Raw genomic sequence first — 26,753 nt, 5'->3', positions numbered from 1 at the left:
CCCGGACCCATTTCCCCTGCACGTTGTATATAGCCACTTGGTGTATGTGTTCACTGTAAATAAACGCACTGTCCTTCGCTTAAAGGAAAACCCTGGCCTGCGCCTGAGTCTCTTTCGGAAACCTTATCAGAACGATCCAGCCATTATGGACTCAGCAGGACAGGACCCCGTGGGCCGGGCTCTGGCCGCCCAGGAAGCCGCACTGGCCCGCCATGAACAAATGCTCGGGCAGCTACGGCAGGATGTCGCCGCATTGACCCTGGCGGTGGCGCAGTTAATACCACTGGAGGGAAATGCGCAACCAGGGAATCCCCAGCCACCCAGCCCGGCTCCCCAGGCGGCACCGCCCGCCGTAGCGTCAGGTAGCTCACCGCGGGTCGGTACGCTGACTGACGGACCTTTACCCACACCGGAACCATTCTCGGGTGAGTCTGACAAATGTGCCGGATTTTTGGCTCAGGTGTCTCTGACGTTTCGCGAGCTGCAGCGTTTTCATAGCAACGATGGGGCGAAGATCACTTATTTAGTTCAACTTCTGAGGGGCCGTGCACTAAAGTGGGCCCAGGTTGTGTTAAACTCTGATCCTGTCATCACCTACGCTGACTTTCTCTCCAAATTTAAGAGTGTGTTTAACCCAGGCACCGGGGCAGAGGCCGCTGCTCTCCGTCTCCTCAACTTCAAACAAGGTAGGAGAAGCATGTCTGAATACGCTATCGACTTCTGGATTCTGGCAGAAGAGGCAGGGTGGAATCAGGAGGCGCTACGGAGCACGTTGCTGAACAATATCAGAGAAGAATTAAGGGACGAGCTAATCATGCGTGATCTCCCTGCCTCCTTTAATGAGCTAATGTCCCTGTGCATTAAGGTGGATGAGCGGCTACGGGCTCGCCGGTCGCAGCGGAACTACAACTTCCATGAGGCTGCGGGAGTCTCTGGCACCGGCGCCATAGCGGATGCCGGCCCCTCCCGGACTCACGAGAGTGGGGACGGAGAGGAACCCATGCAGCTGGGCGGCTCCCATCTCACCGCGGCGGAGCGTCAGCGCAGGATTACGGCCGGTGAGTGCCTCTATTGTGGTCACAGGGGACATGTTGTAGCTACCTGCCCTTCGCGGGCAAAAGGGCGCGCCCGCCAGTGATGGTAGGAGTACTGGTGGGCGAGCTGAGCCAGGAAGAAGCTCCTCCCCGTTTAACACTACCGGCCACGCTTTCCATTCACTCTAAGAGCCGCTCCCTATCGGTGTTAATCGACTCTGGGGCGGAACAAAACTTTATTGACTGTCAGTTAGCCCGGCAACTTGGGTTACTATTGGAGCCCCTGCCTCATGCATTACGTGTTACGGCGTTGTCAGGTCAACGCCTTCCAGACATCACTCTGGTGACAGAGCCTGTCGAGCTCACCCTCTCTGGCAATCATTCTGAAGAAATCTGTTTTTTGGTGTTTAAAGCAACTCGCACTCCACTAGTTCTCGGCCATCCTTGGCTACAACAGCACAACCCTCACATAGATTGGCTAAAGGGGCGTGTCACTGGGTGGGGGGAGGACTGCCACATGACCTGCCTTAAAGCTGCCTCGCCTCCAAGCACTGAAACGCCCTCTCCTGGGAAATTGAAATCAGCTGATTTAACTAATGTGCCCTCTGTTTATCACGACCTAGCTGAGGTGTTTCAAAAGGCCCGCGCCCAGTCACTTCCTCCGCATAGGCGCTATGACTGTGCTATCGAACTGCTCCCGGGAGCTCCTTTACCCACCAGTCGGCTATATAGCATCTCACTTCCAGAACGAGACGCTATGGACAAGTACATCACGGAATCCCTGGCTGCCGGCCTCATTCGGGCCTCCACCTCTCCAGTCGCGGCAGGCTTCTTCTTTGTCGAAAAGAAGGATAAAACCCTCCAGCCATGCATTGACTATCACGGATTAAACAACATCACAGTAAAAAATAAATACCCTCTGCCGCTCCTCAGTTCGGCCTTCGAGCTCCTCCAGGGGGCTACTGTTTTTACCAAACTGGATTTGCGAAACACATACCATCTGGTTCGCATCCGTGAGGGCGATGAGTGGAAGACCGCCTTCAACACCCACCTCGGCCACTTCGAGTACCTTGTCATGCCCTTTGGTCTCACTAACGCCCCTGCGGTGTTCCAAGCCCTGGTGAATGACGTGCTCAGAGACTTCATTAACCGTTTTGTTTTTGTCTATCTAGATGACATCCTGATCTTTTCCAGAAACCAATCCGAGCACGAGACCCATGTCAGACAGGTCCTGCAACGACTCCTCGAAAACCGATTGTTCGTCAAAGGAGAAAAGTGTGAGTTCCACGTCTCCACCGTCGCATTCCTGGGGTACATAATCGACCAAGGAAACCTCCGCCGGACCCTGTGAAGGTAAAAGCCGTTGTTGAGTGGCCGGAACCTCCTAATAGGCACCAACTGCAACGTTTCCTTGGGTTTGCCAACTTTTACCAGCGGTTCATTCGGGACTTCAGCCGAGTTGCCTTGCCGCTGACCCAGCTAACCTCTCCCAAGCTTCCTTTTCAGTTGAACAAAGAAGCTCAGGTAGCTTTCCAAGAACTGAAGAAACGATTCGCCTCAGCCCCCATCCTGATCCAACCCGACCTCACGCAGCCATTTGTGGTCGAGGTCGACGCGTCCGACTCAGGGGTTGGAGCGGTTCTGTCGCAACGGAAGGACGGTAAGCTCCACCCTTGTGCCTTCTTCTCCCGCCGTCTGTCCCCTGCAGAGAGAAACTATGATGTCGGGGATCGGGAACTGCTGGCGATAAAACTAGCCCTGGAGGAGTGGCGGCACTGGTTGGAGGGCACGGCTCAGCCTTTCCTCGTCTGGACAGACCACAAGAACCTGGCATACCTGCAATCAGCTAAGAGGCTCAACGCCCGACAGGCCAGGTGGGCCCTGTTTTTCACCTGTTTCCACTTCTCCATCTCTTACAGACCCGGTTCCCGGAATGTCAAACCCGACGCCCTGTCCCGTCAGTTCTCAGTCTCGGAGGACCCCACTGAGCCCGCTCCCGTTCTCCCCGCCACCTGTGTCGTGGGCGCCATCTCCTGGGGGATCGAAGCAGCCATTCGGGAGGCTCAGGTGTCGGAACCGGATCCGGGAGGTGGGCCAGCCCAACGGCTCTACGTCCCTCAATCAGTACGTTCTCAAGTACTTCAATGGGCCCACACTGCCCGCTTTACGTGCCACCCAGGGGTCCACCGCACTATCAACTTCCTCCAGCGCTACTTCTGGTGGCCCTCTCTGCTTAGGACGCTCGGGAGTACGTCTCCGCCTGCGCGACCTGTGCCCGGAATAAACCGTCTCATCAGCCGCCCGCTGGACAGCTCAATCCCCTGCCGACTCCGTCCAGGCCGTGGTCCCATATAGCTTTGGACTTTGTGACCGGACTGCCGCCATCAGCAGGCAACACTGTCATACTTACCATCGTAGACCGTTTTTCTAAAGCTGCCCACTTCATAGCTCTACCCAAGCTTCCCACGGCCATGGAGACCGCACGACTGCTTACCCATCATGTGTTTCGTTTGCATGGGATCCCGGAAGACATTGTGTCTGACAGAGGCCCCCAGTTCACGTCTGGCGTCTGGAAGGAATTCTGCTCCTCATTAGGAGCAAAGGTCAGTCTGACCTCCGGTTACCATCCCCAAAGCAACGGTCAGTGTGAGCGAGCTAACCAAGAGCTCGAGGCAATGTTGCGGTGCATAGCGTCCTCCAACCAGTCCATCTGGAGTGACGAACTACCCTGGATTGAGTACGCCCATAACAGTCTGACTTCCTCCGCCACTGGTCTGTCTCCCTTCGAGGTCTCACTGGGTTTCCAGCCACCTCTCTTCCCCTCTGTCGAGGGTGAGCATTCTGTACCATCTGTCCAGGCCCATCTACGTAGGTGCCGACGAGCTTGGCGGGCCGCACGGACGGCGTTGCTGTGCACAAAGGACCGAACCAAACAGACCGCAGATCGCCGCCGCACACCAGCTCCAGCATACAGCGTGGGACAAAAGGTATGGCTGTCCACACGCTTTGTTCCTCTCAGGACTGAGTCCAAGAAGCACAACCCAAACTTCATTGGTCCGTTTGAGGTTTCGGCGCTGATCAACCCCGTCTCTGTGAAACTCCGGCTGCCGCGCAACATGAGGATTCACAATGTGTTCCACGTCTCCCAAATCAAACCTGTCCGGAATAGCCCTCTGTGCCCTCCTTCCAGGCCCCCTCCACCCGCCCGGCTTGTGGACGGCTTGCCCGCCTATTCCATCACGCGGATTATGGACTCTCACCGCCGCGGGCGTGGCTTCCAGTACCTTGTGGACTGGGAGGGCTATGGCATTGAGGAGCGGTCCTGGGTTCCGCGGGCCGCTGTCCTGGACAAGCGTATGCTGCGGGCCTTCCATCTGTCTCATCCTGGTAAGCCTGGTGGGTCGCCGGGGGGCTCCCGTTGAGGGGGGGGTACTGTCATGGTCCCTGTGCCCTGCTGGTCAATCCTCTATGGGGCAATATGTTTGTGGTTTGTTTGCTCTCTCGCCCTCTCTCTCTCACTCTCTCTCTCTCTCTCTCGCCACGGCGATGCTCACTGCGGGCTCCCGCTGCTGGCCCACACACCTGCTCATCACCACACCGGCCGCTGATCCCAGCTGATTACTGCACTACTTAGATGGCGAGTCTGCACTAGTCTTCGCTGGATCGTTGAGCTATCAGTGTCAGTTAGACTTGTGTTTCTGCTAACCTGTACCTTGAGAATTTCTTATAATTATCCTGCTAACCCGACGTTTTGTGTGTAGATCGTTTTTGGAACCCGATGCGGAGAGGAGTGATTGAGGGGGAACGTTTTTGTACAGAAAGTGTGGAACACCCTTCTCCCAACCCTGTTTCCCACGGACCCTGGCGACCTGGACCCGTTTCCCCTGCACGTTGTATATAGCCACTTGGTGTATGTGTTCACTGTAAATAAACGCACTGTCCTTCGCTTAAAGGAAAACCCTGGCCTGCGCCTGAGTCTCTTTCGGAAACCTTATCAGCTATCCCTTCGGCGCCAGCTGCGGGCTCAAGGCTGGAGCCGAACAAAAACTCCCTGATAACGACTGTGTTTAGACTGTTCTTCCCACTCCATGCAGGCTACCTGGGTTGGCTGAAAGACTGTTTACTTAGCCTGGCAGGGCGAAGGACACTGTCTCAGCTGAACTCTGGAAACGCACACACTTACACTGATAAGCACTCACTCGTCCCCCACCCCCCCTTTCCAAACGCCTTCGATGCTTGTTCCCTCCTGGAGAACACGGCGGGTCTGGGCCTGCGCTGGAGAGACGGCGCAGTGGCAGGATGGCTGCTATGTTTGCTTAGGATTACTCCTCATCCCCTACCCAACCCTGTTGGTTGTCACGTGCTCCATAATGTTGTGCTGTGGACATTTATGTGCTTTCTGTGCAGAGGAGTTTTTTTGTTTCCTGTTCTCATACCATAGGAGCCCAGCATGAGTAGAGGTGTCTTTTTTCCCTCTTGTACTTTCCCATTGTAGTGTACATTTCAGTGGTTTTCTGTAATGTTACCAATTTTGCAAAGAAAAGCATCTGGATTTCTTTAAGTTACTTGAAGACGTTTCACCTCTCATCCGAGAAGCTTCTTCAGTTCTAAGGTCAAATGGTGGGGAGTCCCAGATTTAAACCTAGTGGGAGTGTCCTCCCACAGAGGGACAGAAGGACCCCCTGATGATCCTCTAATCGCCTGAGCCAAGGTGTGAAACTGGGTGTGGGTCCCAATCAGCCAGAGTTTCAGGTGAGCTCATTGTGAAACCTGGCCCCACCTTATCATGGCCCAGGATGTGAGTGGGCGTTAATGATGGATAAGGATACTGCAGGATTACCTTTCACACCTGCTGAATCAACCAAACTGCATTCCTGACACTTGATTCAGCAGGTGTGACAAAACAATGGTTTTGTCACACCTGCTGAATCAAGTGTCAAGAATGCAGTTTGGCACAGCCTGTAATAATAATGAGTTAACACACATTTTCACAATCACACATCAGCCCTGCAGCGGTTTGTGTTGAACAACAGTTTGTAGGAACTGTCGTTGAGATGCCAACCATTGACAGACATGTCCAACTTGATCCTCAAGTTCACTCTTGAGTGAACTTGAGGATCAAGAACTTGAGGAGTAAGAAATGGCCCCTATTACAATAGCACCTTTTTGTTGAGTGTCCTCAGACTAAACTCCACTGCAGAGGTGAAAGAATTAAATTGAGGCTTTTGCTAATGATGTAACCACACAACTTCTGTGGTGATCAAATGAACATAAAGTCTGACTTTAAGTAGGAATGAGTCCTTTTGATTAAGACATGTAGACCTGTTTTAGCATAACTCTGTTCCTGGGGGAAGGTGGTATATCATGCTAATGAAAGATGTCATTATGTCTGTGAATGAACCTAAAAATTGAATGAAACCACAATATTTTTTAACAGTCAACAGCTTTATTCGCCACATGCAGGTTGCCCTGCAGTGGAATGGACCCGCCCCCCCAACCTTACACACACAACACAGTGAGTGCTTATCAGTGTATGTGTGTGCGTTTCCAGAGTTCAGCTGAGATAGTGTCCTTCGCCCAGGCTAAGTAAACAGTCTTCCAGCCAACCCAGGTAGCCTGCATGGAGTGGGAAGAACAGTCTAAACACAGTCGTTATCAGGGAGTTTTTGTTCGGCTCCAGCCTTGAGCCCACAGCTGGCGCCGAAGGGATAGCATTATGATGGTGGTTTTCTTTAGTGTGAACAACTCATGAGAATTTCAAAGCTGTTCTTAACACTCCGACACTGGTCTCTCCGTCTCCCGTTGAAGAGCCGCGAGCTTCTCCATGATGTTATCAAACTTGCGCTCCGTGATGTTGTCATTCTTGTGCTCAAAGAGCAGATTCTGAGAACTCATGACCGCAGTGAGTCGCTCCAGGATGTGATCCAGTTTGCGCTCAGAGGTCTTATTCTGAGTGTTCACGGCAGCCGTAAGCTTCTCCAAGATCTTATCCATGCTGCACTCAGTGAGCCCATTCTGAGAAGTCATGCCTCGTCCCATCGTTTCAATCCCAGCAGGCAGCCTTGTGGGGGTTTGAACAGCCGGTTCCGCTTTCTTAATTCATCGATAAGCCAGGGCCAACCCAGCCCTGATCAGCAAGAACCCTGTTATCATGGTTCCGAATAGGTAGATATCTTCAGTGTCTTCGATCGACAGTCCCGCCAGGCACACGATTCTCCATTTCTGCCACCCGTCCATCGTGTAGCCGGCAGGGAAAGTACCTCCAGGACACTCAGGCTCACCCGAGCCCAGACTTCTCGTTGAGAAAAGGGTGTCAATTGCATTCAGGGACCAGTTGATCAAACCCATAATTCTCTTTTAGGTTTTAGAGAACACACTGTGAGAGAGTGTTCCAGGGAAAAGTAATACAAAAAACACGAGACTAGACAAGGACATAAGAGGCTAAGCAGGGAAGATAAGGGAGAGGAGGAGAGAAGAAACGTGGACCGCCTTCGGCAAGAACCAAACGAGAACAAAAAAAGTAATTTGTAATGTAATGTGTTGTGGTGGTACTTTTAAGAAGTACCAATGTGAAAGTTAGTGACGTTAGCCCCCTCAGTGTTGTCCAATGTCCAACATTTTAGCAGTTCAGCAGCCTGATGGCTTGTAAGACTTTCCCAGAATCTGCTGGTGCAGGTCCAGATGCTCCTGTACCTTCTGTGTGACAGCTGGAGCATGAAGGATGTCTGGCCAGGATCAGAGAGGATCCTCTGGGCCTTCCTCCTACAGTGCTGTCTGTAGACGTCTTGGAAGGCTGGCAGTTCAGACCTGGTGATTGTTGTGCTTCTCTGACCCCCCTCCTTAAAGCTTTGGGGACCAGAACATTACAACCTCCATACCAGACACAGCCAGACAGAATAGTCTCGATGGTGCATTGATAGATATTGGTAAGTATTCTGGAGTCTACGTCAAACGCCCTAAACCGCCGCTGAAAGAGCCACTGTTTCACTGCTTTTGTGATCATATCCACTCGATGTGACCAACTCGAATCATTACTGATGTTAATCCCCAGGAACCTGAAGTATCTGACTCCCTTCTCCTCTGTCTCCTTGATGTAAATCAGGGTGTGCCCTCCGCCCTGCAGTTTCCTGTAGTCCACAATGAGCTTCTGTCATGGTCCTGGGTTGTTGACCCAGCTTTTTGTGTTTCCTTTTGGCTTCATCTTGGGTTTGGTGTTTATTCTGATTTTGTATTAGTTCTTTGGGTTTGGTTGTCATGTTTATCATCCCTACCTGTGTCTTCCCTCTGTGTTTTGTTTGTGTCCCTGAGTTTGTGTTGTAAACAGTCTGTGTGTTTCCTGTTTTACTTTCTAGGTCTGCTTCTCGTTATGTCCATTAGTTTCAGCTGTGTCCACCCCTGCATGTCATCTCCTCATTTATTTGTATGTATTTATAGTGTGTGTTTGCCTCTGCTCATCGTCGGATCGCCTGCGTTTCTCTGTGTAACTCCGCGTAAATTAGTGTGTTCTCCATCCCTCTGCATCCTCTGTTCTCGGTCCCATGTTCAGGTCTGTTCTTTAGTTTCCTCCAGTTTAGGTCTCGGTTAGCTCCCCACCCTTCTTTGCCTGTTTTTGTCACTGCCACTTCTGTAAATAAATGTCACTATCATCACCAGTCAACTGCCTGCATTTTGGGTCCTTTTCCTCCTACACCACACGGCTCGCCCCGGCAGCCGTGACAGCTTCTTGGTCTTGCTGACACTGAACAGTAGGTTTTTGTCTCAACACCATGATATCAGGGCTCTCACCTCTGCTTTGGAAGCAGACTTGACGGTGGTATCATCTGCAAATTTAACTATAGTGTTGGTGCTGTGTGTGGCCTCAGAGTCATGGGTGAACAAGGTGTACAGCATGGGGCTGAGTACACATCCATCATCAGTGTAGATGACATGTCATTGCCGATCTGTACCACTGTGGTCTGTCTGTGAGGAAGTCAAGATCCAGCTTCAAAAGGAGATGATGTTGTGCAGATGCCAAAACTTCATGATGAGCTTGGATGGAATTATAATGTTGAAAGTGGACCTGTAATCAATAAACAATCAACAGCATCCGCACACATGTGGTGTTATTGTCCACCACAATAACAAAGGGCAGTATGCAGAGCCAGTGTTATGGCAATATCTCTGGGTCTATTTGGCCAACTGAAAAGGTGATTATTGCACCTGATCACATGCTCTCAGAAATTAGGCAGCATATCAATTTTTTAGACTGTTCATTTCAGTCGAGTCTCAGAAACTTAGGTGTTATATTTGACAGTTAAATGTCTCTTGAGAAACACTCTAAACATCATCTAAGAAACATTTCTAAACTCAGACTACTGGTGTCAAAGGCAGAACTTGAGATAATTATTCATGCTTTTATCTCTTCTTGTTTGGATTATTGTAAAGGTCTTTTTACGTGTCTCAACAAATCAGCTCTGGATCGCCTTCAGTCTGTACAGAATGCAGCGGCAAGACTTTTAACTGGTACAAACAAGAGGTCACACATTACTCCAGTTTTGGCTTCTCTTCATTGGTTGCCTGTAAATTTTAGGGTTCATTTTAAAATTTTAGTTGTGACTTTTAGAGCTCTGCACGGTGAAGCTCCCCAGTATATCTCTGACCTGTTGAAACCTCATGCTTCATCCCGAGCACTTAGGTCTTCAAGTCAGAGGCTACTAATGGTCCCACGTACTAGGTTTAAAACACGTGGGGATCTGGCTTTTCAGACACTGGCACCTAGGCTGTGGAACTCTCTGCCGTTGTCTTTACGCTATCTAGACTCTACTGACTCCTTTGAAAAGCAGCTGAAGACATTTTTATACAAACGGGCTTTTAATTAATTTTAACTTGTATGTCTGATCTATTGTAAAGCACTTTGTGATTTTTATCTGTGAAATGTGCTATATAAATAAATTTTACTTACTTATTTACGTACTTGTCCAGGTGGAAGAGGGCAGTATGCAGAGCCAGTGCTATGGCAATATGTCTGGATCTATTTGGTCAACTGAAAAGGATCGAGTGTACCAATGTATGCAAACCAACAAGAATGTGATGCAGCTTCTAAGGACAATGGATAAGTATAAACTTTGGAAAGAAGAACTCATCAGTTGGTACATTGAAGTTTCGGTTTCTTTTAGTGTCTCTTCAGATCATCTTTTCATCTGTGTAAGCAAGTGGCTGTAAAGGAACCCAGACCTTGCTTGCTCAAAACTTAGATTCTACCAAGGTAAGAATAAAAAAAATATTATGAAGAAATTCATTAGTATGCATATATTTGAGAATCAGGATACTTTATTAATCCCTAAGGGAATTATGTAACTCGGTGCCATCATGTGTGTGTAAAGCTCTTTTTAGATATTAAAAAGGCTGCATGATTGAATTCCACTGAAGATATTTAGATATTTAGTAAACTGTCATGGTCTGTGGAATGCGTGATGCTCGGGTAGCCACACCCCCGGGCTGGGCCATCACTAGCACACCTGCTCTCCATCCCGGTGATTTCACGGAGATCCACTTAATCCGGCGCTGACGGAGGCTCCACGCCAGTCCGTAGTCATCCCCACAGTGGTAACCAGACTTCCACGAAAAGTGTGCATTCTCTTCTGCTTGGAACTTTGTTTAACCTGCCTACTTCTGTCCAGATTTCTACTCGGCGTCTGCTACCTGCCTGTCCTCCGGCTGAACTGGATCTCGCGGCGCTCACCTGGCCCACTCGCCATTCCACGGACTTCCTGCCCCCACGGACTGCCACACTTCCCTCCCGAGCTCCCACGGTTCCGTTCTATCGTAAGCCCCTACTCTAACTCAGTCCTGATATGTTCTCCCCGCTTCCTGGCTCCCTAGTAATCATCTCCCCTTTCTATTGCAGCCCCCCGCCGTCCCGATCCCGGCTTCCTCGTGTCATTGTTTCCCCGGATTTTTAGTTTCTGTTTTGCTCTCTACTTTCCCCGGGTCGCCTTTCGTTGTTTTAATAAAGTGTCTTTTTGTTAGCTCGGAGTCTGCGCCTGGATCCTTTCGTGCCCGCGCACCACGGCGCATGACAGTAAACATGGCTATACTAAAAAGTGTGGGTGGCAATAAATGCTGCAGGATTACTTTTCATACCTGCTGAAATAAAGTGTCAAGAATGCAGTTTAGCACAGACTGTAAGTAGAAAAAGACCAAGACCCCCCATGCTTAATAACTGCAGAGATAAAAGAGCATCATATTTTACCTACGAGAGTGGACGAAATTATCTAAATTGTTGCTGTATGACAATAAAAAGTGAAAATGTCTTTTTTTTTTTTTTTTGCCTGTCCCGTTTGGCTCTTTTGCCATCATAATTGTTGTCTAAAGGCAAAGAAAGATGCCCAACGGATTTACTTTACCAAATTGACCATCCCAGCCTTGCCGTAATGATCCATTTGATTCACCTTTTATTGTTTATTTTATTTTCACTTGCTGAATACGGGACAGACTTGACTGGGGGAAAGAAGGGGAGAAAGAAAGAGGGAAAGAGAAACAGCTGAGAAGAGGGACGGGGGAGAAGGGCAAAAAACAAAAACCAACAGAATGGGCAGGGGGAAAAAAAGAAGAAGAAAAAATGCATCTATCAATCACCTGGATCACCTGTTGAGAAAGAAAAAAGAAAACAAGCAGAAGAGAACAAGAGTAATAGAATAAACAACGTCACAATGATATGAGGGAATATGACAGTAAATACTAAATATTAAACATTATTGTGCAGCACATAAGATCAACAGAACACAGTGTGCTTTGAGGTAGGAGCCAAAAAGGGTGTAGTTTGTGGGTGTGATCACCCGTGTGTACACCTGTGAGCATGGACGCGCTTGTTTTTTTAAAAGGTTCCTTCATGTAATGATCTGCTAGAGGGTGTGGGGGGGCCACAGCCCCGTCCTCCAGGGCATGAAGCAGGTATGGAGGAGATCAAAACTCCTACATCCAGAGGCCCCCAGAATACAAGAGACCAAGGAAGACCAACAGAGGGGCAGCCGCGCCACTGTCCCAGAAAGAGCTGAGGAGAGTCCCAGATGAGGGCTCACTCAGCAGCCGCGGAGCAGAAGCCAGGGGGAGTTGCAGTGACGCGCCCGTGAGCTCCGCCGTCAGCCAGCTGTGCCTGAGTGACCGAGCCCCAGGCCGAGAGGCCGGGGGCACCCCACCTCCGAAGTGGCCCGAGCGAGCCCGATAAGCGGCCGCCAAGGAGTGAACTGGACGCCCATCCCCAGACACAAAGAACCACCAACGCACCGACACCTGAGGGAGTCCGCCACTGGCAGGGGAAGTGGTGGTGGGTGGAGAGAGGCCTCCAAACCTTGGAGGGCCTGAGATTTCCCCAGAGAGGTGGCGTCTGATACCAAACCTGACATATAGACACAAACATCCATTCCCACCCTCATGCTCTCATATGCACTTACTCCACACTCAACCAACGTGGAGACAAACATAAAGAGACGCTGTACACACGATCACACTCCCCAAGCGTACTCTACGAACCGGGTCTAGGTACCCTTGCCCCTGGAGGGGGGGACTGCACCCAGACCCAGGTGGTGTTACCCTTTTCCCTGCGGTGGGGAGAAGCAGACCGCCCCGACTCCGCAGCAGCAGGGAGGCCCCACACTCCAGACCGCAGTCGGACGGCCAACTCCTCCTCCTAGCCCCCCCGCTCCAGCAGGCCGCAGAGAACGGGGGGTGAGAGAAGACTCCAAACCTCCCTCCACCCGCTCATTGTAGTGTTGATGCATTTGTGTTCTAAGGTGCATTTAAAACCCAGGAGGGCATGGAGCTACCTGCCAGAGAGCAGCAGGTAAGCGCATGGTCCCTCCTGCTAGCCCTCAATGTCTACGTGTATTTAAAATTGAGAGGTGGGCAACGACGCCAGGGGTGGGGTGTACACCCTGATGGTCTTTTGGAATCCGTGTAGCGTGCCCACCCCCAAGATCCTATATGTATGTGTAATGAGAGTGTGAGTAATATGAATGTCTAGGTTGTGGGATAAAATTGAGGCAGAGGCAGCCAGAAGGGGACAGGGGGGGGGGGGGGGTAGCCTCCTCTGCACCCTGGTGACATACCCCTACTCCAAGGTCCTGCATGTGTGGGTGGTTGTGGTGGAGCGGGAAGAGGGAGGCAGCTGGAGATGGGGAGGGAAGGAAGGGAGGGGCAAGTGACCCCTCCTTGGGGCCAGCTCCCCCGCTGACCCCAGTAGGCACCCCCATACTCCGCGACCCGCCAGGGAAAGGGGGCCCAGGCCCATCCAGACAGGGGCCCAGTGCAGCAGCGCCGCCCGGCCCCACAGAGCCCGGGACAGTCCACCCAACCCCACCACAGAGAAAACTGCACCCACCCCATCATCCACTCATCTTCCAGACTACATAAGACAATAGACGCCCAGGCTGAGATCTTCCTCCACCTCTCCTGTATCTCCCCCTCCTGCAGAGAGTTCCTGAGGAGTGGAAAGCTCCTGCAAGATGTGACCATCTCCCCCACTAGTTGAAGAGCCCCCCCAGGTGGCTCGACGCACCGGCGGCACCCTGCGCCAGGGCTGGGCCCCCATGCACCCACCCGCCCACAACCCCGGCAACACACCAACCAGGACCCAAGCCCCCGAGGCCCGGCCCGGGCCCCAGCCCAGAGACAGAGCGCCCCCAGAACCTCACGCCCATCCCGGACCCACCCAGGGGCAGCCAGGCTACCAGGTCAGTAACCCACGTCCGTCAGCACAGACCCTCCCCTAGCCCCGCTGCACGCAGCCACGAGGAAACAGTCACCCGAGAGCCAAAAGAGCCCCCAACCGGACATGACCGCTACCCCGGGTTGAGCCCCCCAAGGAAGATGCCTCCGGGGAACCCCCCGACGCCCTAAGCCTGTCCCTACCCCCACACCAATCACAACAGTGAACTATGACCCCCCCCCCCACCGCCACTAGGTGATGGAGCTGATCAAAGGAGCCCAGAGCAATTGATCTGATGTGGTTAGGATAAAATTGAGGCAGATCTAATCTAATCTAATCTAATCTAATCTAATCTAATCTAATCTAATCTAATCTAATAGATAATTTCTATATTGGTTAGAATTAAGATTATTTTTATTTTTCCAGTTCATGAGGACTGTTTTCTTGGCTATGCATAGGGCAGTGAAAACCATATGGGCTATATTCTTTTCTGAAGTGACATTATCTAAGCTGCCCAACAAACACACTAAGGGGGAAGTTGGAATGTTACATTTCAGACACTTTGATAAGTCGTCACATATCTCGCGCCAAAACTTCTGAACTGGTGGACAGAACCAAAGAGCGTGGATATAATTGCCGGTGAATTGGTTTGGCAGTGTGAGCAGTTGTTGGTAGACGTAAAGCCCATCTTGAACATCCGATGACCTGTATAGTGCACTCTATGTAATATTTTGTATTGAATTAATTGAAGACTGGGATTTCTGATTAGATGAAAGGTTTTTAAGCAAGTCTGAGACCAGAAGTTTAGGTCTAAGTTAACTGATAAATCCGCTTCCCATTTTGCAATAGGAAGTGATATTGATTCATCTGTTTTAGAAAGCATTCTGTATATTTTGGATAGTAATTTGGGGGTTTTAAGAGTAAGAAATTGAACCACACTTGGTGGTGTTTGTAGTTCAACTTGACCCGGTTTAAATTTCTTTTTTACTATGGATTTAATTTGTTGATATTCTAAAAATCTTTTCTTGTTGATCCCATATTGTGTAACTAGTCCGTCAAATGAAATAAATTCTGTTCCTTCTAGTATATGTTCTAAATATTTGATTCTAATTCTAATTATCTAAATTGTTGCTGCATGACAATAAAAAGTGAAAATGTCTATCTTAGTGTGCCACTTTTTACATAATTTAGCAGGTAGCACTTTTGTAACCGTCTTCTTAAACATTAATACAAAGATAACACCCATTAGTCGATACCAAAGGATACAAGTGTTACACCTTAAGAATCTACTTTCCCAACCCACCTCTCTGTGCGTGATTTTTTTTAAATGCTGTTCATTTACATGACAAAAATATTTTTTTCACTTTATTCAAGCAAGTGGAAATTTGGACAATCTAAATCTCAAGCTAAATTTGTAACACCTACAGCATATCTGAAGGTGGAGTTAGCCATGTACTTATGTAACACTTCCTTATATAAAGCTGGCTGCTCTTCAGTTGATAGCATTCAGCTATCACAGCTCCAATCACCAAGCTCTAAACATCTGCCAGAATCCATTTACCAGGTGAGTATTTTACATTTTATTTCAGTAATAATTTCAGAATCTCACAGTATTTGTGAAGGTTAACATATCTTTAAAATGTAATTCTTAAAACCCCCAGAAATCACTTATTTTTTTCTTTCTTTCTTTTTATTGCACCTAAAAGCATAATTTTGTGGTGTTTTGATTTGTTTTTTGACAATGGAAACTGTTGTTTAAAATTCTTTAACCTTGCCACAATCAGATGCAGGTCAATTACCTGTTCATGAACATTTTTCAAAATCTTTGTGCAAGCGACTATTTTCATATATATTGTAAAATGAAGATCCCAGATATTTTAAAAGCTGATCTAATTATGATATTTGTACTGAACACTACACATTTTAATGCTGTATCTAAAACATTCTCCTGCCTCTACCATAAAACAGTTGAAGCAGTCTTTCAATCTAACCTTCATATTTAGGAAAGCTACAAAACATGTAGTTATGCTATGAGAGAAAGGTTTTGAGAGTGTGAAGAGAAAAACACTGTATTGTGTTTATTTAAAATATTTGTAGTTATCTGTGTTTTTGCCTCTTTCCCTCCATCTGACAGCTGAGATAGGCTACAGTTAGACATGTGGTCAAAAATGGATTATTATTAGAAATAATCACTCTTCAGGTTTGAATCCTGTGGTTAAACACAGGATGAAGAAGCTCATCATTGATGTGGATGCTGGGGTGGATGATGCTATTGCCATCATGATGGCCCTCTCCACACCTGATGTGGAAGTTTTGGGGATCACCTGCTGCTATGGCAACACGTCTGTGGAGAATGTCCTCAGAAATGTCCTTCGTGTCCTGAAAGTCTGCGACAGGCTGGACGTAAGTTTGTGTCACGCTGTAAGAGAGCCCTTCTACACGAATATGTTCGTAGATATGTTCTTACATCCAGCATATAATACTCATACAGATTCCAGTGTACCGTGGCTGCTCAAAGCCTTTGGTGGACCATGAAAACCATGCAGATAATTTCTTTGGATCAGACGGGTTTGGGGACGTTCCAGATCCACACGCACCAAGCCTGGATCTGGTGCAGCAGAAAAAAGCCAAACAGGCCATTGTTGACCTTGTGAACGCAAATGATAAAGAGGTGAGTGTCTGCACCATTAAGCTTCTTACATGAATGAAAATTGAGAGCCTCATTTTCCTGTGATATGTGTACACTAAGAACGTTGTAGCTTACACAGGGGTTGGGTAAAAATGCTGTGTGGAGAAGTAGGTGATCTCAAAATACATGAATACATTTACCCACTTTTTATAAATGGTTTGTGGTTCTGATCAAACGTTTTATTTAAAGGCCCAGTCACAGATTATTTCAGCAGACATGCCTTGAAGTCTTCCTAAAAAATATGTTGACATTTAGCTGAAAATTGTTGAACTCCCACAGATGAAATTGCATCACTTGACTAATAAAAACTTGTTTTACCCAGAGCTAATGATTTAATTGCTTTTTCATGGTGACCAGTAAAAATGGATGTAGACACAATGATATCATCTGTTGGTTATGGATTGCAAAGGGTACAATGCACTTGATGTGAAAGAAGCCAACTCGTTGCGAAGTATCACAAAGTTGCCAAACACACATAAAAAAGCATAACTTGAAGCTTCAATGCAGTTTAAATTGGGAAGTCATAAAAATTATCTGTCAGTTGTCATGAAGTTTCAAGTGCTTAATAGACAAACTGCACCACTGGGCCAACCAAACCAGTTTAATTCTCAATTCATTCTAAACACATTTATCAATAATAATTCTTTTAAAAACTTGATGCATATATATTAAGAATTTTTCAAGGAAAATTATTATTTTACAACTGAGGGTTTGTTTTCAGCTCAAAGGTTGGTTAGGAGGCAATAAAATCATCAATTCAACTCTGTCTCCTGCCTCCAGGTGATCCTCATATCCACTGCCCCCCTCATGAACCTGGCTGCAGCAGTGCAGTTGGACCCTTCCTTGCCTAAAAAGCTTAAGGCGCTCTACATCATGGGGGGAACCATTGAAGGTGGTCTCCTCACAGAGTATTTCCTCTGTCTCTCATTATCCATTCGTGATTTTAGTCTTATAAATATCTGATATATATGAGAATGAGTGTGTGACTGTGCTTGTTTCTGTGTGCAGCCAGGGGTAACATCACAATATGTGGAGAGTTTAACTTTGTGTGTGACCCAGAGGCTGCTTACATCGTGTTGGACCGCTACACATGCCCAACCTACATCGCTACCTGGGAGTTCACCTGCTGGAACTGCCTGCCATGGGTGAGGAGGGAAACAAGCTGAACGAGGGCTTCAGTTCTGTTCCAATGAATAATGTCTGAACAGTTTTAAAGTTTGAAAGGATCTCTGCTAACACTGAGTTTGTGTATAAAGTGGTATTTGAAAATATCTTACAGTCTTTTTTTCCCTTAGTCTTTCTGTGACACCTGGTTATCTGTACATACTGAAAAATCAGACTTTGTGGAAAAGATTTTACGCATCTCAAGACAGGTAAGAGTGTATTAATTGACACAAAGCATCAAGCATTTAAGTCTTAAGTCCTCACTTTGTACAAGAAAATAAGCTCCAGTTAGCAATGAATTTAATCCATCTTCAGTATTGTGTAAATATGCTCGCAGCCCTTTTGCTTAAATCTTGGTGCCCCACTGGTGACAACTTACAGAATATTATAAGATGTCTAATTACCTCTGACATACTGTGTGAACAGAAGTGTGAACAGAAACATCAAGAATTTAATCCCTGTGACGCCTACGCCATGGCTGCAGCCATCAATGATGCAGTCATACCTAAGAGTGAAGAGGCGAGTGACTGCAACTTTTTTTTGTCAGGTTACAATGTAAAACATCTTCGCTGAAATCATTGTTTAATGAATTATTTTGTTACTCTTTCAGGTTGCAGTGACGGTGGAGTTGCAGGGGATCTACACTCGAGGCATGATGGTGCTGGACCGCGACGAGAAGCTGAAAAAAGAACACAAAGTCTTCATCATGAAGAACGTCGACTTGGAGAAGTTCAAGGAAATGTTGATTAATGCAGTCAAAAAGAGTGATGCTGTACACTCTGAGACCTGAGTGTTATGATTCATAACAACAAATAAAAACTTTTGTGTTGCAGTCTCACAAACCATGTACAACATTCATTAAGAAACAGTTTGTCCAGATTGGTGTTGAAGAAGTTGACCAGTTCTCAACTGTGTAGTAGTAAATAAAGTTAATGCTGTGACCCAAATGTATCTGCATAAATGATCAGTATTTATTCAGGTTTAGGTATATGCATTTGCAAAATAGTTTTATGTGTGGTCAAATTACTTTGTATTTGTGTGTGGACTGAAGCGCATGCTAGTGAGTCCTCAAAAGTTACACACAAATGACTGCACACACATTTGTAAACCTTAGTTTATACTTGTGGATTATATTGTACACATTTGTCACGTTTTTGAGACATATTGCTCTCCATATGAGATGGTACTACCACCACATTACTTATATCTTTATGTACATTTACAATGTAAACACAAAATATAATAAGAGACAAAACTGCAATAAGTACAGATTTTATTTGTCTGCATACATACAAATAAACACAGCAAAATAAATTTACAGTAAATGAAAAAAGGACTAGGAGCTCATGTGACGTAAGGGGTTTTGCAAGGCCAAATTGCCCAAGATCATAACCCACCAACCTTAACTCCTCATCAATGAACCCTAACCCCTAGCCCATTAAACTTAACACGTTAACAGGCCACAGCCTATCAGCTTGATGTCTGTGCAAATCTGACAGGACAAAATGTCAGACTTTTGAAGCAAATGCAAGATAAAGTGACTGAAATGAACCAGGAAATGAAATTGGTACTTTTGCATTGTCTTATACATCAGGAGGTACTATGTGAGTCAGCGTTAAAAATTACCCGTGTTTTTGATGTTGTAACTAAAATAGTTAACATCATCGGAGTATGACTGCAGAATCAGAGCCAACTCCATGTACAGAATTCAATCACAGAATTGGAACAAACATTGTAATTGTTGAAGTTTAACAAATCCAGATATGATGATCACCTGTCTGCTGGCCTCCACATTTCCACTTCAGACCCTGAACCTAACTTTGAAGCACTCATATAAGTACACAACGGACTGGATTTCTGTCACTTATTTTCTTATCAGATGATCTTCTTATCTATTTGAGTGAGTGACTATCAAGGAACCAGATCTCACTTGCTCAAAGCTATAATTATTTGAGAAGTTCATTCACACACCCCTGTTCTCTGCTGGCCATCGGGGCGGGGGGACTGGGAGGAGGTGTTGGCCATTCGATTGGGATCTGGGATGCGGGGCCTCTCTGCTGCTGCGGAACCTGTGGAGGTCTGCTTGCCTCCACCCCGGGGGAAAGGGTAACATCTCCTGGACCTAGGTACCATTTCCCCCTCTAGGGGCGAGGGTACCTGGACCCGGGGTATAGAGTTTGTTTGGGGAATGTGATTGTGTGTACAGTGTCCATGTATGTCTATCCCTACGTTGGGTGAGTGCTGAGTATTTGTATATGTGTGCATGAGAGTGGGAATGCATGTTTGTGTCTGTGTGCCTGTTTGTCTGTGTCTATATGTCAGGTCGGGTCTTACACTCCACCTCTCTGGGAACTCCCAGGCCCTCCAAAGTGTGGAGGCCTATCTCCCCTCACCACACTCCCTGCCGGTGACTGATGCCCTCAGGGGTCGGTGCGTTGGTGGTTCTTGGTGTCCGGGGCTGGGCGCTCAGGTATGTACCAGCTCACTCCCGGTAACTACTTGGCGGGGCCTGGCCCCTGTTGCTCGGACAGGCCTCTTCCGGGACAAAGGGGGCCCTCGGGCCTCCGGCCTCTGGGCCTGCAGCTCGGTTCACTCTGGCACAGCTGGCTGCCGGCAGAGCTGGCGGGCACGCCAGTGCAGCCCCCTCTGGCTTCTGCTCCGTGGCTATTGGGTGAGCCCTCATCTGGGGCTCTCCTCAGCTCTTCCCAGGAGGGTGGCACGGATGCCCCTCCGGTGGTCCTCCTTGGGCTCTCGCACTCTGGATGTCTGGAGCCTGGATCTCCTCCATGCCTGCTTCATGCCCTGGGGGACAGGGCTATGGCTCTCTACATCCGCTTGCAGACCATTATATGGGGAAACCTTTTGAATACAAAAGGCTGATCCACACAGGTGTGCACACGGGTGTTCACTGTTCATAGACATAAACTACACCTCTATTGGCTGCTACTTCCAAGCACATTGTGCGCTGTCGGTCCTGCTTGCTACACAACAACATTCAATATTTAGTATTTACTGCTGTTTACACTTAGCTAGATTAACGTGATGGTGTTGTGTTTAGTATGTTGCTCTGTTTTTTTTGCTTGTTTTCTCTTCTTTCTCTCTCAACAGGTGATCCAGGAGATTTTTTTTCCTCTTCTCACTGCCCCTCTTCCCTTCTGTTTTTCTTTTGCTTCATCTTTATTTCTCCCTTTCCTATCCCTCAGTCATGTCTGTCCCGTCTGTAACAACTGAAAATAAAATAAAATAAATAATAACAACAAAGTCGATCAAAGGGACCAATACAGCAAGGCCGTGATGATCCATTTGGCAAAGTAAATCCATTGGTATCCTTGTTGGTCTTCAGGCAACAATTCTGACGGCTAAAGAACCAAATGGGACAGGCAAAAAAAAAAAAAAGAATAGTTCATTTTTATGCATGGATTTTACTCTGTGGCATGAAATGTGTGAGTTAAAGCTACATAAATCTTTCTGTTTTTAGTTATTAAAAGGTTTAATGATTGAACTCCAGTGATCAGACAGTTCACTTAAACAGCACTCAGCCACCTTTTAAATTACTAAATGTGGTCCCACACTTTACAATAACACAGAGTTATTTCATTTTTGAATTAAATCATATACGTGTAAGCAAAAAGAAAGCTTTTCTTAAGTCTTCCTCAAAATCGTATGAACTAGTCTTTATGTTTGGTTACTTTCCACCAAAATCTCCTCATGCAAACATGTCAAGCAAGATGTTAGCAAACACAGGTGTATTGTCAACTGTGAGTGGCAAAATATACTGCAGGATTACCTTTCACACCTGCTGAATCAAGTGTCAAGAATGCAGTTTGGAACAGCCTGTAATAATAATGAGTTAACATTTTCACAAACATGCTTCAGCCCTGCAGCGGTTTGTGTTGAACAACAGTTTGTAGGAACTGTCGTTGAGATGCCAACCATTGACAGACACGTACAGCCTGATCCTCAAGTTCACTCTTGCTTCTCATAAGAGTAAGAAATAGAACCCTATTACAATAGCATATTGTAGCAATAGCAGTAGCTTTTTGTTGAGTGTCCTCAGACTAAACTCCACTGCAGAGGTGAAAAAGTTACATTAAGGTTTTGGCAAATGAGGTGAACACAAACAAATTCTGTGGTGATCAAATGAAGTCTGTCTTTACGTAGGAATGAGTTCAGTGTCCAATATTTCAGCAGTTCAGCAGCCTGATGGCTTGTGAAACTTTCCCAGAATCTGCCGGTGCAGGTCCGAATGCTCCTGTACCTTCTGTGTGACAGCTGGAGCGTGAAGGATGTCTGGCCAGGATCAGAGAGGATCCTCTGGGCCTTCCTTCTAAAGCGCTGTCTGTAGACGTCTTGGATTGCTGGCAGTTCAGACATGGTGATTGTTGTGCTTCTCTGACCCCCCTCCTTAAAGCTTTGCAGACCAGAGCATTACAATTGCCATACAGGGTTACCAGACAGGCAGACAGAATACTCTCGATAGAGTGGCGTATCATGCTAATGAAAGATGCCCTAATATATTTATATACGCTCTTCAAAAATGAACTTAAAAGTTGAATGAAACAATGATATATGTAATGCAGTCTGCACCCCATGTTTTGTGTTCTTATCTTTATAATATAACCCAGTTTTTTTCTATCTAAATGAAGTGTAGTTGTTTTTCAAGTACCAAAGTGCCACAGTCCAGGCTTGCTTATTTAAGAGTGAGTAATGTCTCTGATAAGAAAATTATTAGAGTCTTGCTGTTTCAGAAAGTGGTTTGAGTGCTGGTGTGATTAATGACCATATACAGTGGTCCCTGGTTTATCGCAGGAGTCACTGATAGATGAAATCCATGAAGTAGCCAACTTTATTTTTTACAATTATTATAGATGTTTTAAGGCTGTAAAACCCCTCACTACACACTTTATACACTTTTCCCAGGCAGGCATGAACATTTTCACACTTTTCTCTCTTGTTTGAACACTCTCAAAGTCTTGTAGAAAAATAAGTCCAGTGTTATAGAAGGAAACCAAAGGCACCCGCCGGTGACGATGTTTTGTCGACATTGTTGTGTTTGTTGGGGAGAAAACTTACAAACATACAGTACAGCACGTCAGAGTCACACTGCTAGCGATCGAAGCTTTATGTAAATTTGACCAGCTGAACGCATTCTGTACTGTACAGGAGACACAACACGAGATTGATTGACAATGGTCTAATTGTCTACAGCCAGTCAGGACGCAGAATACAATGCACTTAAAAAAATAAATAAAAAATGCAACAAAAAAGAAAAAATCAGCGAAACAGTGAGGGACCACTGTATGTGCTATTGGATCCCTGCAAAATTCTTCTGCTCATGTTGGAGATTCACCTTTTTCACCTCTTTTTGTGTGTGTGCCAAGCAACTGGGGTACAACAACACCTAATCTATATAATCTAAGCAGAGGTGCATCTATCCAAATCTTTACAGGCTTTCCGTGGGATACCCTTAAACCCCTGCCTACTTAGTACCACGTGAAAGGGTTTTTCTCCAGAGATGGAGAGGTTATTACCAAAAGGAGAAACCAGCTGAGCCAAGGCACAGCGGAAAAAATATTATTTTTAATTAAACTTTATTTTTATAGAACCAAATCACAAATGTGCTTTATATTGTACGATAAAACCCTACAGTAATACAAGGACAACAGAAGACCCAACAATTATATGAACCCCTATGAGCAAGTAGGGTGACACACAAGCAGGTAGGGATGGCATTCTCAATATCACTTATCAATATGATTCTCTTATTGATTCTTATTGGGTTGTAACTGGCTCCACGTTGAGATCTACAACCATCTCTAAGCAGCATATTAAAGGCATTACATTCATGCAGATGAATTGCATGCTGTGGGTCAAATGTTTGTGCATGTTGGAGGCATCGCCCGTTCTTATAGAGTTCAATACTGGGGAAACATGAACCTAGTCAAAAAAGTAATGCATTACACAGAACAGTGTTCTTAAAAGTATTGCAATGCATTATTTACTCATTACATCTGTCATTTTTTACAGTGTGGTATGTTGGAGCAGCAGTTTATCGGCAGCTGAGAGGAAGAGGTTGGATAAACTCATCAGGAAGGCCAGCTCTGTTCTGGGATGCACCCTGGACCCAGTGCAGGTGGTGGGAGACAGAAGGACTCTGGCCAAAATAACATCTCTGATGGACAGAGTCTCCCACCCCATGCATGTAGATGTTGCTGAACTGCAGAGCTCCTTCAGTGAGAGACTGCTGCATCCTAGATGCATGAAGGAGCGTTTCCGCAGGTCCTTCCTCCCTGCAGCTGTCAGACTGTACAATCAGAACTGCTCCCAACAAACATAGATGTTTACATCAATGCTGTAACTGCAATAAGTTAGTTAATTAACCAATTCGCACTACAACCTGGTTTGCCTCTTACCTGTAATTATTTTTATTTAATTTAATAACTGTACAGTACTCTCTGTTTATAGTAACCATTGTCCTTAATGTAAATATGTAAGAAAAATTGTGTATGTTTCTGTTCTGTGTCCTGTGTACTGTTTGTTTGTATATTTGTCTTTTTGGCTGCTGTTACAACCAAATTTCCCCTTGTGGGACAATTAAAGGATTATTCTATTTTATTCTACTTTTGTGTTACTCTGTAAAATAGCTGAAACACATTGTCACATTATAACCAGTAACAGTATAAACCTTAGGAAACAGTCCCACACACCAACACAAATCCCGGTCCTAATGAGGACACACATATGAACTTTCTCTTAGTATTTAGGTATGAACACAATGTAACAATGAAAGCCAGCCTTTAAAGCGATCGCCACAGTGATTCTACTTTGGAAACACGAACAGGTAGAAATGGAGGCGTCAAGCCTGATCGTTCAACCTGATTGTTTGGCCTGCAAATATGCAAGAAAACTTTTTTTTTCGTAAAACAGTAGAAAAGCCAGCTATGAGTGACAAACTACATTTGCGTGATGCTGTGGTCATGTTGCATTAAGTTTCTGAAACACAAACAGAGAAGTGGTACATTTTCTTAGAACTGGTGCACTGGTGATGTAGGTGATAATTTAAATGATTACATAAGGCGGTGCTGCTGAAATGTATAAAAATGAAAGTGACAAGAACCAAGTGTTCTTTGTTCCAGTTTGACTGACTTGAACGTAACAGCGTGTCTCAGCTACACTCTGCTCATCTCGAGTCTTCGCTCCTCATTTGGTAAGAATGTTTTGTTTGTGCAATAAAAATATTTAATTCTCAACAGGCTCATGTTCTACACCTCCAAGGAAGTATAACAACCCTCGCTCCTGCCACACTTTACCTACTTTTACAATCCAGACACGGGCTTAAAAACATGCTGACATTATCTGGGTTCTGTGAGCACACAAATCCTGCATAAGCTACATGCATGTACAGTTTGAGACCAGTCTTTATGTTAGATAATCTTTCATTTTCATTCACACTGACTATCAGATGTTGCCTATTCAGTCATGTATTTGATTTATTGTAATCTTTCGCCAGCTTCAGAGCCTTTCACCTGCTGCTCCACACGACCCACTTGTGCCTGAACCGCTGCAGGTTAACCAACCAACCAACCAACCAACCAACCAACCAACCAACCAACAACCACTCATTCACTCATCAGTGAAGCAAAAATAAGGTAATCTCATGCTGGATGCCTTTTAGTGCAGCAAAGGTCGTGAGGTTCTTGAGTTGAGTTTTATTCGTTTTCAGATGTGCAGTGCAGATTTGTTATTACAGACCAAGCCACAATACACGAGGAGATGTGAGGAAAGCTTCCAGCGTTTACATTTATGATGATTTCATGTCCGAGTCGACGTTTAAGTTCTTGCAAATTGTTTCATTGTGTGATGTAAAGATTTCTGGCTGGCGATCAGTTTGTGAAAAGACAAAATCAAAATTCTAATGTGTCTCACTATAAGACATTTAGATTCAACAGCAATTTAAGACTCGGCCCCTTAGTTCCAGTAAAAGATACTCTTAATGCTTCTACACACCAAAACACTTATGATACGTTCATGCTCCATAGTCTGTGGGAACAGTTTGGGGATGGCCCCTTCCTGTTCCAACGTCACTGCACACCAGTGCACAAAACAAGATCCATAAAGACATGGATGAGCGAGTTTGGCCTGCACAGAGTCCTGATCTCAACCTGAAAGAACTGCTCATAAATAGAGCAGAGACTGCAAGTTAATGTGTGAGATCAGTGGCTGACCTCATAAATTCCCCATACACTCCTAAACGCTGTGGAAAGCATTTACAGGGAGGTCGACATCATATGGATTAAAAATAGGATGTAATTCAAGTTTATATGTGTGTGTGAAAGCAGAGGAACAGAATCTTTTGGCAACATAGTGTATGTAACAGTAGAATATGAATGAAGGGGAAGGAGTGTATGAGAAGTCCCTGAGCACCCAAAGACAAAAGCAAAGTAACTAAGCAATCATTCAGCAGCTGATCCGACGCTTCTTGCTGGGCTTGAAGCCAGAATAGGAGCAGGCTCAACAGGAGAGGGCTGGGTGATAGTTGAAGCCTCTGCTTCCTGTTAGATTTGTATTGTTGGATTGTCATTTATGCTTAGAAATATATATTTATATATGCTTAGAAGTATATATTCATTTGTAGATTGAAAGAATGTCTCATCCTAGGAGGTCTGTAACAACTCTGTGTAGCATGAAGAGGGGGGTGCGTTCACTCCTCTTCAGAGAGACACTTGGCTCCAGGCAGGTCTCTCTCATGCATGAGTAACACAAAGAACTTTGCCTACTTGTGTCTTGATTTTTGCTGTGTAGTAAACTGTGGTTTATGCTACAAACCTATCACTTCCCATTCTACTTTAGGAACCACAAGTTAGCATGTAGACTCAAATTTATTACATATTTGTTGCAATAATTTGTGCTTTTTCTGGATAAAATTCTCAGAATATTGTTTCTGTTTTTTCTTCACCAGGTAATAATGAGGATCCTGTTTATCTGTTTGCTGCTCATTGCCACTGAGAGTTCAACGCTTGAAGAAGACGGCTATGGCCAGTTTAGAAGACAGCACATAAATGCCAAGATGACTGCAATGGATTGTGATACGGTTATAAGAAGGAAACAGATCTACAATGTTGACAACAGCTGTAAAGATACCAACACGTTCATCCTTGATAATCCAAGTGAGATCAAAAAC

The 26,753-nt window shown here is 46.0% G+C and overlaps 1 protein-coding gene and 1 long non-coding RNA gene across 2 annotated transcripts; both read left to right on the top strand.

Moving 5' to 3' along the window:
- The first annotated feature begins 15,151 nt into the window (after nucleotides 1-15,151).
- LOC146681802 (nucleoside hydrolase-like) lies at nucleotides 15,152-18,829 on the top strand. Its single transcript, XM_085449214.1, has 8 exons — nucleotides 15,152-15,283; nucleotides 15,945-16,122; nucleotides 16,211-16,390; nucleotides 17,189-17,300; nucleotides 17,417-17,553; nucleotides 17,704-17,781; nucleotides 17,999-18,091; nucleotides 18,183-18,829. Exons 2-8 carry the CDS (start codon nucleotides 15,946-15,948, stop codon nucleotides 18,360-18,362), a joined length of 957 nt encoding a protein of 318 aa, XP_085305340.1. The 5' UTR covers nucleotides 15,152-15,283; nucleotide 15,945; the 3' UTR covers nucleotides 18,363-18,829.
- A 5,385-nt stretch (nucleotides 18,830-24,214) lies between these two features.
- LOC146681801 (uncharacterized) lies at nucleotides 24,215-26,753 on the top strand. The gene is made up of 3 exons (XR_014917948.1): nucleotides 24,215-24,779; nucleotides 25,083-25,221; nucleotides 26,532-26,753. It is a non-coding gene; the product is annotated as an uncharacterized LOC146681801 (long non-coding RNA).

This window comes from Copadichromis virginalis, linkage group LG23 (assembly GCF_057382275.1).
Source record: "Copadichromis virginalis isolate Kocher_CV1m ecotype Utaka linkage group LG23, C_Virginalis_male_GT1.1, whole genome shotgun sequence".
In the NCBI taxonomy this organism is placed as follows: domain Eukaryota; kingdom Metazoa; phylum Chordata; class Actinopteri; order Cichliformes; family Cichlidae; genus Copadichromis; species Copadichromis virginalis.
Note: the sequence above shows the minus strand (reverse complement) of the source record. Positions and strands in the feature narration are given on the sequence as shown.

Bases quoted from the DNA above. Each gene is read 5' to 3' on its own strand.
- LOC146681802 (XM_085449214.1), top strand. From the start codon at position 15,946: ATGAAGAAGCTCATCATTGATGTGGATGCTGGGGTGGATGATGCTATT. The intron at 16,123-16,210 runs GTAAGTTTGTGT...ATACTCATACAG, and splicing joins AAGTCTGCGACAGGCTGGAC to ATTCCAGTGTACCGTGGCTG. The intron at 17,554-17,703 runs GTGAGGAGGGAA...TTTTTCCCTTAG, and splicing joins GCTGGAACTGCCTGCCATGG to TCTTTCTGTGACACCTGGTT.